Genomic DNA, 13,158 nt, shown 5'->3' with positions numbered 1-13,158 from the left:
ATACCGAGTAGATGGAGGGATCTTTGAACTTTGCACAATTTCTCTAGATCAGCCAGAGTCCTGGATCGTCTCTTCAGCTGATCCCATAAGTTTTCTGCAGGATTTAGGTCTGGGGACCGAGATGGCCACAGAAAAAAATAAATTTGAGTCTGGGGAATTGTTTTTCTGTGTTTATTTCGCCATATGTTTTGGATCACAATCCTGCTAATGACAACCCATTTACAGTTTCCTGGCAGAGGCCACAGATATTTTTTTCTCCAATGGCCTGCTATTTCAAAGCTCTCATGATGCCATGCTTTCCCACAGCCTCAAAGATCCTCCACCATACAGGGGGCATGAAGCACTTTTACATACAGTACAGACCAAAAGTTTGGACACACCTTTTAATTCAATGAGTTTCCTTTATTTTCATGACTATTGACATTGTAGATTCACACTGAAGGCATCAAAACTATGAATAACACATGTGGAAATATGCACTAAACAAAAAAGTGTTAAACAACTGAAAATACCCCTTATATTCTAGTTTCTTCAAAGTAGCAATCTTTTGCTGTGATTACTGCTTTGCACACACTCTGCATTTTCTTGATGAGCTTCAAGAGGTCGCCACCTGAAATAGTTTTCACTTCATAGCTGTGCCCTGTCAGGTTAATAAGTGGGATTTCTTGCCTTATAAATAGTCATGGAAATAAAGAAAACCCATTGAATTAGAAGGTGTGTCCAAACTTTTGGTCTGTACTGTATATGATAAATACACAGTAGGAGTGTAGCAGGTAACTCTTTTATGGATCCAAACTCGACTAAAAACCCACCTGTTTAGGATTGTATTTGAAACGTAATCAATTATAAATTTATTGATGGAACCTGACTTAATGCCGTGTTTTGATTGTTGACTTTATGTTGCATTGTGTTTCTGTGTTTGATATGATGTAAAGCACTTTGAAATGCCTTGATGCTGAAATGTGCTATACAAATAAAATTTGATTGATTGATTGATTGAATATGTTTCACACCACATTAGGATTTTACAACCTTTACATGTGGGATCCTTCTTTTCCACGGCCATTAGAATCTACAACAACTCTTTGAAGAAACTTGGATGAGTTACAAAGTTCATAAAGCATTTCTGAATTGAATTATGATGTTTGTAAAGCTCGAAAAGCTACAATATAGTTTGAATTGTTACCTTGGGTGTCTGAACTACTTCCTTCCATTGTTGATTCCATATGAGCATTTATTAACATCAATATATCTGGATATATAACTAAATATAATTAAAACGCAATTGTACTGCTTCCTTTAACAACACTGCTGAAGAGACCTATTCAATAAGGAGCTAGGTCTAATTTTGGTACACATTCTTCTGTATGTGAGTGACTGTATTCAGATAAATGTACTGCTAAAATACGATAAGGATAAGATGGTTATGATTTTTGAACAATATTTTATCTACACTTTATTGCAACAAATCCAGCAAAATATTGTGATAAAGTTTCAAGTCTGTGTCAGCCATCACTCACAGAAAGTCATGGACTACCAATCTCACGTTCCATAGAACAAATAAATTTAAGAAAATGAGCTAGAAATGAAAAAAATGTATCAATCTTGATTTTGTGCAAATCTTACTGCATTTTTATCTGTTTTAATGAAACTTTAACTTAAGTATGTCATGTGTAAAAGATTGATGAGCACAAATAGAGAACCCATGTGTTGCTCTTTAAATATTCTTCTGTAAAAAAACAAAACAAAGTGAGATCTTGTTCCTCGGTACATCAGAACATTTTAATGTAACACATGGAGGGAAAGACTATTTTTAACACTGCATACATAATGTCTACACATACATGTCACGAATACACCCTGTTTGACCTGAGCGAGTTTGTTTGGTGTGCTCTCTCTCCAAATGGAGAATGAAACTATTCCTTTTGTGAGGGGCAGACAAGCAAAAGACGACGGATCGGGTTGCCTCCTACATGCCGTGTTCCCTCGGTGGAACTAATGTCATTTAGCGGCGAAGCCAGCAAAACACGCAGGCGTGACCGTGCGAGTTGGTGCGCGCCAGCAGACGGCGAGGAAAGAGGGTGTGTTTCTGCGCCACCTATGCATGAATTAGAACTGGAGCGGAGGGTGAAGTTGGCTCTTCTTCATTGTGTGATGAGTCAGTGGTCAGGCTGTGTGTGTGATTGTGTGTGTGTGTGTGTGTGAACATGGCAGGACAAAGAAAAGAAAGTAAAACAGTTATGAACAAAGACTTTGCTTCAATATTGAAAAAGTGAAGAAATACGAAATGGCCTGTACTTGTTTACTGCTTTATCTAGTCCAGAGGACTGCAAAGCGCTTCACACTACGCTCTGACATTCACTGAGTGATTAAAGCAATGATTAAACAAGCACCCAAAAACATTTAGCAAAACTATCAGGCATCTCGACTGTGTCTCTTTCCAACCTTTATCCTGAACTGGAAAATAATAAGTGATGTGTGTCTTAATCAGTAACAGAAATCTGAGCGAGTTTGTCAAAAAGCCACATCATCATATTCTCGGGGACTCTTCTTGAAACTTTTAGGCTTTCCTTCCGTCTTTGACCCAAACCGTTTTGAGTTCCACTTTTTTCATTTTACCTGCTACTGTATGTCTCCACACAAGGGATCACTTAAAAACTTCTAATGCACTCGGTGGGGTGGTGGCGGCGGAGGTGGGGATACTGATACTAATGGCTACCGCAGCACATTTGAAGCCCTCAGACAAAGAATCAGGCAAGTTGTTTGAAGATTTCAGACGAGTGATGTTTTCAGATCTCATTAACTAAAGGCTGTTTGAGTGTTGTGTGGATAATTAGAGACGGCAGCGGCTGTGTATTTTCGGGGGGTTGTATAACAACGCTCCCATTAACACCAGACACAGGAGACATCCCGCAGCAACCAGAAGAAGAAGAAGCATTCCGGATTTTTGTCTTGGTTGGAGGGCTGCAAAAGCTTAAGAGCAGGTGGTTAATCCACAAGTTAAGGCTTGTCTCCGAACTTCTTGCTTCGGTTTTGAAAAAGAGGAGAACATTTACGGAAATAGGCAAAAGCTCCGCACGTCCTCCGCGTGTTCATCTGCGCACATCTTGATGCGGCCTCCATCCAAAGTTAATGGCAGGTGTAAATTGGATCATCCATGCTCCAAGTAGCAAGGATTAACCATCAAACAATATGAGTTCTCTAAACCAGAGATAATCCACACTCCTCTGGATTCAAGCTCACGCTGTCACGAGCATGTGGTCTGCACAGCAGCAGGCCGAGGCACCGGGAAGCCGCAAATCCCAGCCAATTTAGTCCCCTTTATCCAAACATCTCTGCGCCACGCTGGAACTGATGACCCATGCAGTTGGTCACCACCGGAGTTCTGCAAAACACCTCATTTACATAATCGCATCATAAATACAGAGAATTCATTTAATCATCTCCTCTGTTCTGATGCTCAGGGCTAAAGAGTGTTGATATGATAAGACAGCAAGTTATTAAGGAGGGAGAGAGGGAAGCAAGGAAGATGGGCGAAGGAGAGAAAGCGAAGGGGATCAGCGAGTGAGTGAGTGAGCTTGTCCTGATTTAAGCTGCCGCTTGGGGCCAAATGAAAATTAATTAATTTCTGTGAAGAATCAATTTCTCAGAATGACAGTGTCAGATTCAATGTGTGCAAGTGAGAGTGTGTCAAAGAGAGAGTGTGTCAGAGTGAGACAGAGATAACAGTAAGTGATAACATGACAAACTTTTGAGAGTAGGGCTTTTTTTTTTTTTCTTATTAGGATTACAAAAATTCATTATCGCCAACATCACCGCAGCCATCAAGACGTTTATCATCCAATAAAATGGTAATTAGTTACAGGCCTGGAAGGAGAAGAAGTAAGGCAAGTAGGCGTGGACCAGTTACCAGCATCAAGGTATGCTAATGTTTTAAAAAGTTACGCTCTCAAAACGGCAAAGATCTGCCCTCACACCGTTCCAAGGGGTTTAAAGTCCTTCTCATGAAATGACATGAAAGAAGCGGGTGTTGGAGAATGAAGCAACACCGTCTCTCCTCCATGGGCTGCTGTGCACTGCCGGCCAGCTGGCTGGCAGACGACACCTATAACTTTCCTTTAGGCCTCCTAGAAAGAGGTTTGTTTGGTTCAATTTCTCCTTGCAGTAAAAGGTCATGGTGAGGAAATTTGTGGACTGTCACCCATCTTTCCTACTTAAGTTAAATCTGACTTGAAATTACAATCTGTAATGAAAATCAGCAAATAGATTCTCACGACAAAAACTGGTCAGTTTGAATAACTCTAATTATGTCTGCAAACACAATAGCATGATTGTTTAAGGTTCAGCTGTGTAGCTGCACTAGTGTTCACTAGTTGAAGCCAAAAAGACAATGAGAATACATTTTCACTTTGTACCATTCACTATCATCACAATAAAAACCACTAAATATCCAAATGCAATTTCAAGTATTTTTCATCTATGTCCATCTGACAAGCTTTGGGATTTCTTTTAATTTTTTGGAAAGTGTCAAAAATGTTCCAAAGAAAATGAGGCGGAAGCTGAAATTCCCAGGTGTAATGCTACTTGGCAAGCTCTCGGATGGTGCTTGCAAAGCAGCCAATCCAGGAGCGCCGTTCTTGCCGCTGATTGGTTGTTCCTACAAGAAGGTGGAAGAGTGGATTTTAACTCCTGCAGTTCTGGTAAGACGGGTTTTCACTGTGCGTATTAAAGTATTTGAGAACATATTTGGTGTTTCCACTGTTAAAATATAAGCATTTTTGAAGGGGCCCTTAAGTATTCGCAGATGATAGCTTTGACCCCGGCTGTGACCCTTAATCCCGTGAGTATAGGGGGTCTACTGCTTTGAATGTAACGTTTGAAACTAATAACAGTAACAAAATAAAAACATAATATAACGTTTGAAAACAAGTGTTCCTGAATATCTTTAAAACCAACTATAAATATGGAAGAAATTATATTTACAACTTTGACAATCAATATTATAAATTGAGTTTACAAGAGTAGGGGTAATTGTTGCGATTTCATCAAGTTATATTGATTTTACATAAAGAGTGAATTTCAACCAAAGTGATGCTACTGTGAGGATCTAATACTGGCCCATGCCTATTTACAATGCATTTAATAAAACTGGCAGAAAATCATTTAACTGAACCTGGAGTCTTTTATCTACTAATTCAACTTCCGAAGTACATCAAAACACATTTGTTGGCATCCTAACCTTTTATCTCCATTAACAGTAAGTGACAACAGGACAAACTTGGCCTTCAACGAGCCTCATTTCCATTAAAACTGGTGGGAGCAGTTAGGCAAACTGGGGGTAAAGTGACATGTAATAAAACTTGAAAATGAGCACAAATAAGAACAGTAATTAAACTCATCATCTTTCAGCTTTTTAAAAGTGAGGTGAGTTAAAAATAAAAATAAACACTGCTGCACCAGTCGCACTTTAAACAACACCGGGATGAACCTCCGTGTGCCCCCCCACCGTCACCTCCACCTCCCCCAGCTCACCTTGCATTGGTGCAGTCGTTGAAGAGCGTCTCGAAGTCCTGCCTGGAGATGAGTTTGCACCGGTTCACCCCGGGCTGGATGGCTCCCAGCCCCCGCAGCACCCGGACCTGCTCCACGTTGCACACCACCGGACTAATGTCCAGCCGCTTCAGCTTGGTGTAGACGGTGTGGAGCCCGCCGACCAGGTGCTTGAGGAACACGTCGAAAGCCTGCGGCAGACAGATGAGCTCCGTGCCTTTGACCGTGAACGAGGCCAGCTTGGCACCTTTCACCTCCACCAGCTTGCACTCGTTGTTCTGCGGCGTGCTCTCCACGGGCGACGCGGTGGCGTACACGGGTTTGGCCCCGGCGGACAGCGGGGTTCCGCCGCCCTTCAGCGGGGTCCCGTTGGGCAGCAGGAGGTCCGCCCGGAACTGGTGAAGCAGCGCCGGGTGCGGCACCGGTGGAGCCGGGGAGGACGCGGCGGAGGTGGCGGCGGGTGGCGGAGAGTTGGTGGCCGGGGAGACGGAGCTGGGTACCGGGTGGTGACCGAGTGGAGCTGCGGGAAGCAGAGTCGGAGTGGCAGGAGTTGCCATGGTAGTAATTGTCGGCGAAAAAGAGTGCAAGTTAAAAAAAAAAAAAAAAGAAAAGCAAAAGTTCAAGTCAACTATTATGGAAAGTAAGTTTGGGAGCGTGAAGTGTGCATTGGGCGTCTCTGGGAAGAGAGAGGAATAAAAAGAGAAGAGAGGAGAGGAGACACGGTCCGTGTGTGGAAAGGAGTTCACATTATTGAATCAGAATGAGCGGAGGCTTGACTCGGTGGAGATGCTACTGTCAAATTATCATAAGGAGGAGGAGCCTGGGCTGATTCTTAGACAGTGAGAGACAGGAGAGGGGGAGAGAGAGCAAAGATTAGCCTACTTAAACTTTTGATAAGCTTATTTATGAGTGCTGAAAACACACCTTCACATTAAAGCCTCTGATGAGACTTGACATGCTTGTGGCATACAACCCGGGGCGTTTAAGTCATTTCTAGAGATCCTCTTAAATCTTTAAGATTAATTAATGCATCATGTTTGGAAGTAAAATGGATTACATTCTGAAAACTCACATCCATGTTTATGATGTAAAGACAATATGGCGCTCAAGAACTTAAATTTAAAAAAAAAACAACAACAAAAATGGAAAAACAGTTTCGGTTTGTTGCAATTCAAAACAAGAATCTAATAATCAGTTGTTGTTTTTCCCGCCAAATGCCAATTTATATTTTTTATGCACTACTCTATATACTTAAGTTTTTTTCAATGATTACAAATCAGAAAAAGTAGCTGAGGAATAGTTTTGAATTCAACTGAAAATGAAAGATCTTCAAATCTACCCGTTTACTTATGAAAGTATTTGTGTCTGTCCTTTATCTAATAATTATTAATCTCCAAATTAATTACAGGATCTAAAAATAGCCAAATGTGGTGTTATTTGCAATTTGGATTCAAGCAATAAATAGGAACAAACAAAATAAAGTTTTTCAGTATTTGACCTACTGATCACCAATTAGAACGGATCGAGAAAAATGTCCAAACTCTGGGCAAAACACCTTGTTCTTTATCTCACTTTTTGCCACTGTAACATGTTTTTAATGGTAATTATTCATTAACAATGTGACTGGAATAAAGACATATTTCAAATGCATTTCCTGCTGATAAGAGTGACGCAAGCAGTTATGAGGTTGTAGGGGCATTAATATTTTTGCATAAAAGCACTACTTAAAAACTGCTTTTTGTATTTCCTCTGGTTATTTTTCTTCATAGTCAGAAACACATATGTATATTCACACGTATGTGAATGTATTCTGTAAGTATGTTACACCTCAAGTGTATTTTCAGTTGCTTCTTCTTCTAGTTTGGGTTTTTGTCTGCTGGAGCTTTTAAGCTTTCATTACTGGTCTTCCTGCCAACCTCGCTAATTACTGTATTTGTTTGTTCGGCCTGAGAATCGGATTCTCCTCGCTTAGAATGATAAAAACACCTCAAGTGTAACATACTTCAAGTGTTTCTCTCACTTAATTGTTTTCGCTTACTGTCTCTTAAAATAAGTGTTTCACATAAGGCCAGCATTTTTTTAAAATACAGAATCGTGATTATTGCCATATTGTTGCTTACATAACCAAGGGGAAGACTGACTTGACTGTTTTCCATCAGAACTTTGTGTAAAGCCACAAAAGGTCATTGCTAAAGAAGCTGGCTGATAAGAATGCTGTATCCACTGGAAAGTTTAGCGAAAGAAAAAAATGTGTTCACGTGAAGAAAGAGGAGAAACATTAAACTTGAGAGGATTTTGAAGAAAGCCAGAAAGGCAGAGGAGATTAGCAAGGTGTAAAATTGAACCAAAGACAAAGGCAGAGCCATTTTACCTCAGCTTCGGAGAAAAAGGACTGTAGTGTTGTTGTTTTTTTTATCCTAATCCTACCGCTACGTTGGAGCACACAAGTACAAGCACATATTATTTGGCCCATTGAGAATTTTGTTTAAAAGAAATCTTTGTTTTTTTAATTAGTTTAATGCAGAATCTCAAGTTGGGCTTTCGTTAACTGTAGACCATCAAAATTAACACCACAAATGCCTGCTTCATACCACTTCGTGTGCAATGAATGCACATAAATGACTACATAAATGTTTTTCTTTTTCTTAAAATTGCTGATAAATGTATTTTTTGATTATATTCAGATGTACTAAATGGACTTTATGTCTTTAGAAAATCTGACCAATCTGATTGAATAGGCATTAGGATTTAAGTTGTGAAAGTGTTTTGAAAAGATTACGAGAAGTTGATCAAAGCTGGATTTGACCAGAATACTTTCGTCGGTCCGTGCGCTGTCACAGCCCACCTCTCCCGGATCGGCCTCCCAACTCTCTTTGACTTTACTGAGTACTGAGAGGAGGAAAAGATTTTCATCAAAGGTTTCGTGCTCTCCCCCCCCCCCAACTCATAAAACAGGCCCTGACTGTGAAGAAATGCCTATAGGTTTCCAATTAGTGCTTGACCTTTATGTGATTTGAGTGTTATTAATAAAAGCTTGCAAAATGAACGGACGGGGCGGGGGGAGTATGCATCATTTTAAATTACAGCTGTTTTTTTAATCCGAAAGCAAGAACACTCGTAATGAAACGTGGGAGAAATCATGTAGCAATTATACCTGATTTCATCATGTCATGACAGATGCGTGAGCAAAGAAAAATTAAGTCAGGTCTCTTTTTCTGTGAAAGAGATTGCTCTTTTTAAGTTTGTCGCACCTGCTGTTTGTTAAATCTGGTATTTGGATGAGACTTAACAAGATCAAGCACATTGGGGGGGCAATACGTTTTTATCTTTTTTTTTCTTCTTCTTCTTTATAAACTGAGCTCCTTACCTGCTCTCTGTACAGGCACTAACACATCCACACGCTGCCATCATTTACATAGAGCTTGCAGTCCTTTCAAAGTGGCTTTCACGGAACATTGTGTTGATAATGATCTTCAGGGAGAGCGAGAGAGAGAGAGAGTCACAGATCTCCAGAGACCATCTCACCATAAGACAAGAGGGAAGAGGATAAAACTCCGACTGTTCTCCAACTCAAAGGACTTGAACACTCTTTTCCCCCCTCTTCTGTCTCTCCTCTCTCTCCCTCGTTCTCTCTCTCTCTCGAATAAGCCCTCTTGTGTTTTTTAATTGGCAGAAATTAATCTTTAGGATGTAGATGGTAGATTTACATTCATTAAAAGTCAAGAGAGGAAGCCAGGCTTGATGCTAATCAAATCTGCTTAATTATGCTTAACATGAGTATCTCCAGGGGAAGAGAGAGAGAGGGGGGGGAGACGGAGAGAGAGATAGCTAACTCGAACTTTTTACTTTTTTGCCTTTGATAACTCCTGCTGAGTATGGCCTTTTCCTCGCCAAAAAGAAATGTCACGACTCTCTTTCTCCATCTGCAGAAAACACATAGATAAAGCCGTCTGGGTAAAGCAGAGCCGATTCATGTCATAAGTTCCCACTGCAGAGCATTTAATAGGTGTTAAAATGTTCTGATCCAACCTCTTAGGCTTATTCTTTGTAACACTCTGGGTTAAAAATAACGCAATGTGGGATACGCTGTGAATCCTATGTGGACCGATCCAGCCTGAGTTAATTTAACACAGCAAAATGCAATGGGTTTGACCCAGCATACTGGGTTAGGTTTTCAGCAAAAAAAAAAAAAAGTCTTATAGCCAGAAATATTTCGCTTTAATATTTCATTTACAACTGCACACTTATTGTTTTAAAAAAAACAGCAACAAAATAGTTAAATTCCAATGCAGGATTTTACAAAAAGAATATATATAAATACTTTTTTAAAAGTAAATTTTAAAAAAGCTCCTGTTTCTGGATAGTGAACATAAAAATCATTGATATAAGATGTTATACAATGGGAGTACTGGCAACACAAACAAGCAAGTGTCAGGGGATTGTGTTGGCTTCAGCAAAAACAAATAGTTAACTATTCAACTAAAACAACTTCTTCATATTAAACTAATAATTGAATATTTAACTTATTAACAGGGTAGAATTGTTTATTTTCCAGGAACATAGCGACATTTTATAGCACAATCAAATAACTACTGTATGTTACCTTCAGTTGTTATAAAAATGCTGTATGTATCACTTCCTGGTTTAAAGCCATAAAACTAGGCCTCTGTCTCTTTAAAAACAGAGGCCTAGAGAAAGGTAGAGCTTCCTGAAGCTCTACCTTCAGGAAGTCATCACAACATCTCTCCTCCATTAATCCTCTAACGGCTTTTTAGCCAGCATTGCACTGAGAAGTGTAATGAGTTCAATAGTTTCACCAGGTGTTTGCTAATTGATGCTGGCTAGTTTGAAGGAGCTGAGTGGGGATGTCGCAGGGAAGAAGCTTGGAAGTTTTGAAATTGCTCTGAGGAGGAGCTGCGCCTCAAAGGTGGCGCTGGGGCCACACAAGCGTTTTGCATAGCTGAGTGGTTGTCACGGGAGATTAAAGTAGTTCTCAAACATGCATGGAAAATCAAGGAAACACTCCAGGTATGTTTGTGATGAGGGAATAATGTTATAACATGCTGCAAAGCTCAAAACTGTCGACTTTACCTAATAGTGCCCCTTTAATTGCAGCCACAAGTTGATTAACAATCTCTAAGCTAAATTCCTCAGAGTACATCGGAGAATAGTTGCATGATAAACAAAACAAAGCGTAAAAAAGATCATAGTATCAGTCATGGAGTCAAGGCCAGTTCTTTTGAGACCATTGCTTCCTCAAGTCATTCATCCCTTGCTGCTAACTTAGCAATTTCTATATTTAGTGGGTAATCAAACCCTTTTAGAAACACTTTTTCAATAAAGCAGTAACTCTAATTGCTTTTTTTTTTTGGTTGTTAGAGATTTTCAGGGGTTCTAGCATTAAGGTACATATTGTTCTTGCTGTTCTCAATGAACATAGGTACTACAATGCACCCGTTAACTGTTCCAAAACACTCACAGGTAACCCAGACTTCATGTAGTCCCTCTCATCTGAAATTAGACAGCCAGTGAATTGTGTATGCACGAAGGTGCCACTGAATTTAAAAAGCCAAACAAAAACATGTAAGTAAATGGCTGGAGGCTCTCTTTCAGGTCACCTTTGCAAATCCCAAGCCTGGAAAAAGACGATCATGCAAACGATCTGGTGACGTCCTTCATTCACTTGTGGAGTCTTTTGGGGGCAGCCAAAAGCTACTTTCCTTATTACACACATAGTTTGTGTATAGCTACCACAGCTGCTTAGTATGTATGTCTACTTAGGTCAAAGCAAGTAAGTAGCTTACTTTAGCATGTAAAAGGCTAATCTTATCTTATACTCAATCCTTATTGTAACTTTATCCACACAACCGAGTCCCACCAACATTATTGAATGAACAACATCATTTTACTACGCAATTTTATGTTTTGTTCTTTGCATGACCCCAATCGAGCCATTGTGAGGTTAAAAATAGTGATAGTGAGGTTATTTGTTTTGTATGGCAATAGACTAGGTTATAAGTTTTTTAAAAAATGTTTGAATAACATTTACTTCTGTCCCAACAGCATAAAGCCAGCAGTCTTTTGTGATCGATATGTAAGGTGTATACTAATGCTCTATGATGAACACAGGTAACCACAGTAACATAAACAAGAGGCTGGTGAGTAATGTCCCACCTCTAGGAAATCTGCCTTTAACCTTGAGTGCAAGGTCCTAATTTAATTACATTGTGCGTTTTAGCTCATCCATCCACAATCTTGTAAGCAGCCACAGTGTAGGTTGTATTGTTCAGTGGTGTGAAGCGACTTTGTCTCAAAACAGAAGGTCACAGGTTTAATTTATAGAGCATCCATTTAATACATGATGAGAACAATGAACTCATTTAAATTCCTACTTTGGACAACTTGCTAAAACAACTTCAACCCGGTTTGGTTTTCTTTCTCGGATCTTCGAAAGTATGAGCAAAGTTATCATGACAGCGTTATGGAGTTTGTAGGTGAACAACTTTGCAGCATTATTTATCTGTCTTCAACATCTAATATTTCTTCTGGAGTTCAGCGCTTACTCAGTGGGGTATTCTGTCTTTGAAGTGTTTAAAGTTTCTTGAGACAGTAGAAGCCTTTCTATTTTCAGTGCCGTGCAATGTTCCCCTTTCGCGGAGTTAATTAATGTTTTATATCTCTATCAAATCCTCTGTATGATGAGGTTTTACACTCCAAAATCTGCTTCATGTTATTTTATAGCATTAAATATAATCATCTCCATTAATATAGATTGCGTTACTGTAAAGTTTTTCCATGAAACAAGTAATCTCTTGGTGGGGGGGAACAAAAAAGAATTGAACACAGGTAACCACAGTAACATAAACACTGCGGTTTTATGTTACTGTCTTTTTATGTTTTTCACATTTCAACCACATTTTATTGTGATTTTATGCAATAAGCCATGAGAAGAAGTGTGAAACAGGGAAGTCACAATCTGAGTGCATCAATGAGTTCCCCAGCTCAGGTATGAGAAGCTATCAATTACATAACTGTTACATTAGCCATGCGCTCTATATAGATAAGTGGTGAGAAGGAAGCGACTGTTGAAAGAAAGAAAGCAGTATGAGGCCTGATTTACAGTTTACCACAAGGTATGTAGGCGACACAGAAAATGTGTGGAAGAAGGTCCTCTGATTAGATGATTAAAAAATGTAACTTCCTTGCAAAATGTGCTTGCAAACTAGCGCTGCAGCCCCCACTACACTGAACACCGGTGGTGATGGCAGCATCATGCCGTGGTGATGCTTGGCAGCTGGTCAGAGCTGAAGTAAAGCTGGATGGAGCAAAAAACAGTTTAGACCTAGAACTTCAGTGGTCTAAGTCAAAGCAAATTAATGTTCTTGTGTATTTTTTGTACTTCAGTTTTGTGCTTTGGTTTGCGTTGGCCTATCACACAAAACCGCAACAAAATCTTAAAAATATCCAACTATTTTGATTTTTTTTTTTTTTCAAAGCACATTATTGCTTTATCGACCAAAGCAAAAAAAGAAAAAAAAAACATTCTTCTGCAGAACCTAATTCATGTTCCAGAGCTCCAATATTAACAGTTCACATTTATGTTGCCAT

At 39.6% G+C, this 13,158-nt stretch overlaps 1 protein-coding gene across 1 annotated transcript in view; it reads right to left on the bottom strand.

Moving 5' to 3' along the window:
- LOC102230419 (dachshund homolog 1-like) overlaps positions 1 to 6,186 on the bottom strand; it is a 31,708-nt gene extending 25,522 nt beyond the window's left edge. The window contains exon 1 of the mRNA XM_023328042.1: positions 5,533 to 6,186. Within this exon, the coding sequence (XP_023183810.1) occupies positions 5,533 to 6,107 (575 nt within the window). The 5' untranslated portion in view covers positions 6,108 to 6,186. The remainder of the gene's footprint in view (positions 1 to 5,532) is intronic.
- Positions 6,187 to 13,158: the final 6,972 nt, after the last annotated feature.

The sequence above is a fragment of the Xiphophorus maculatus genome, chromosome 22 (assembly GCF_002775205.1).
Source record: "Xiphophorus maculatus strain JP 163 A chromosome 22, X_maculatus-5.0-male, whole genome shotgun sequence".
Classification (NCBI taxonomy): Eukaryota; Metazoa; Chordata; class Actinopteri; order Cyprinodontiformes; family Poeciliidae; genus Xiphophorus; species Xiphophorus maculatus.
The sequence above is the reverse complement of the archived record's forward strand: the minus strand, read 5'-3'. Positions and strand labels throughout refer to the sequence as shown.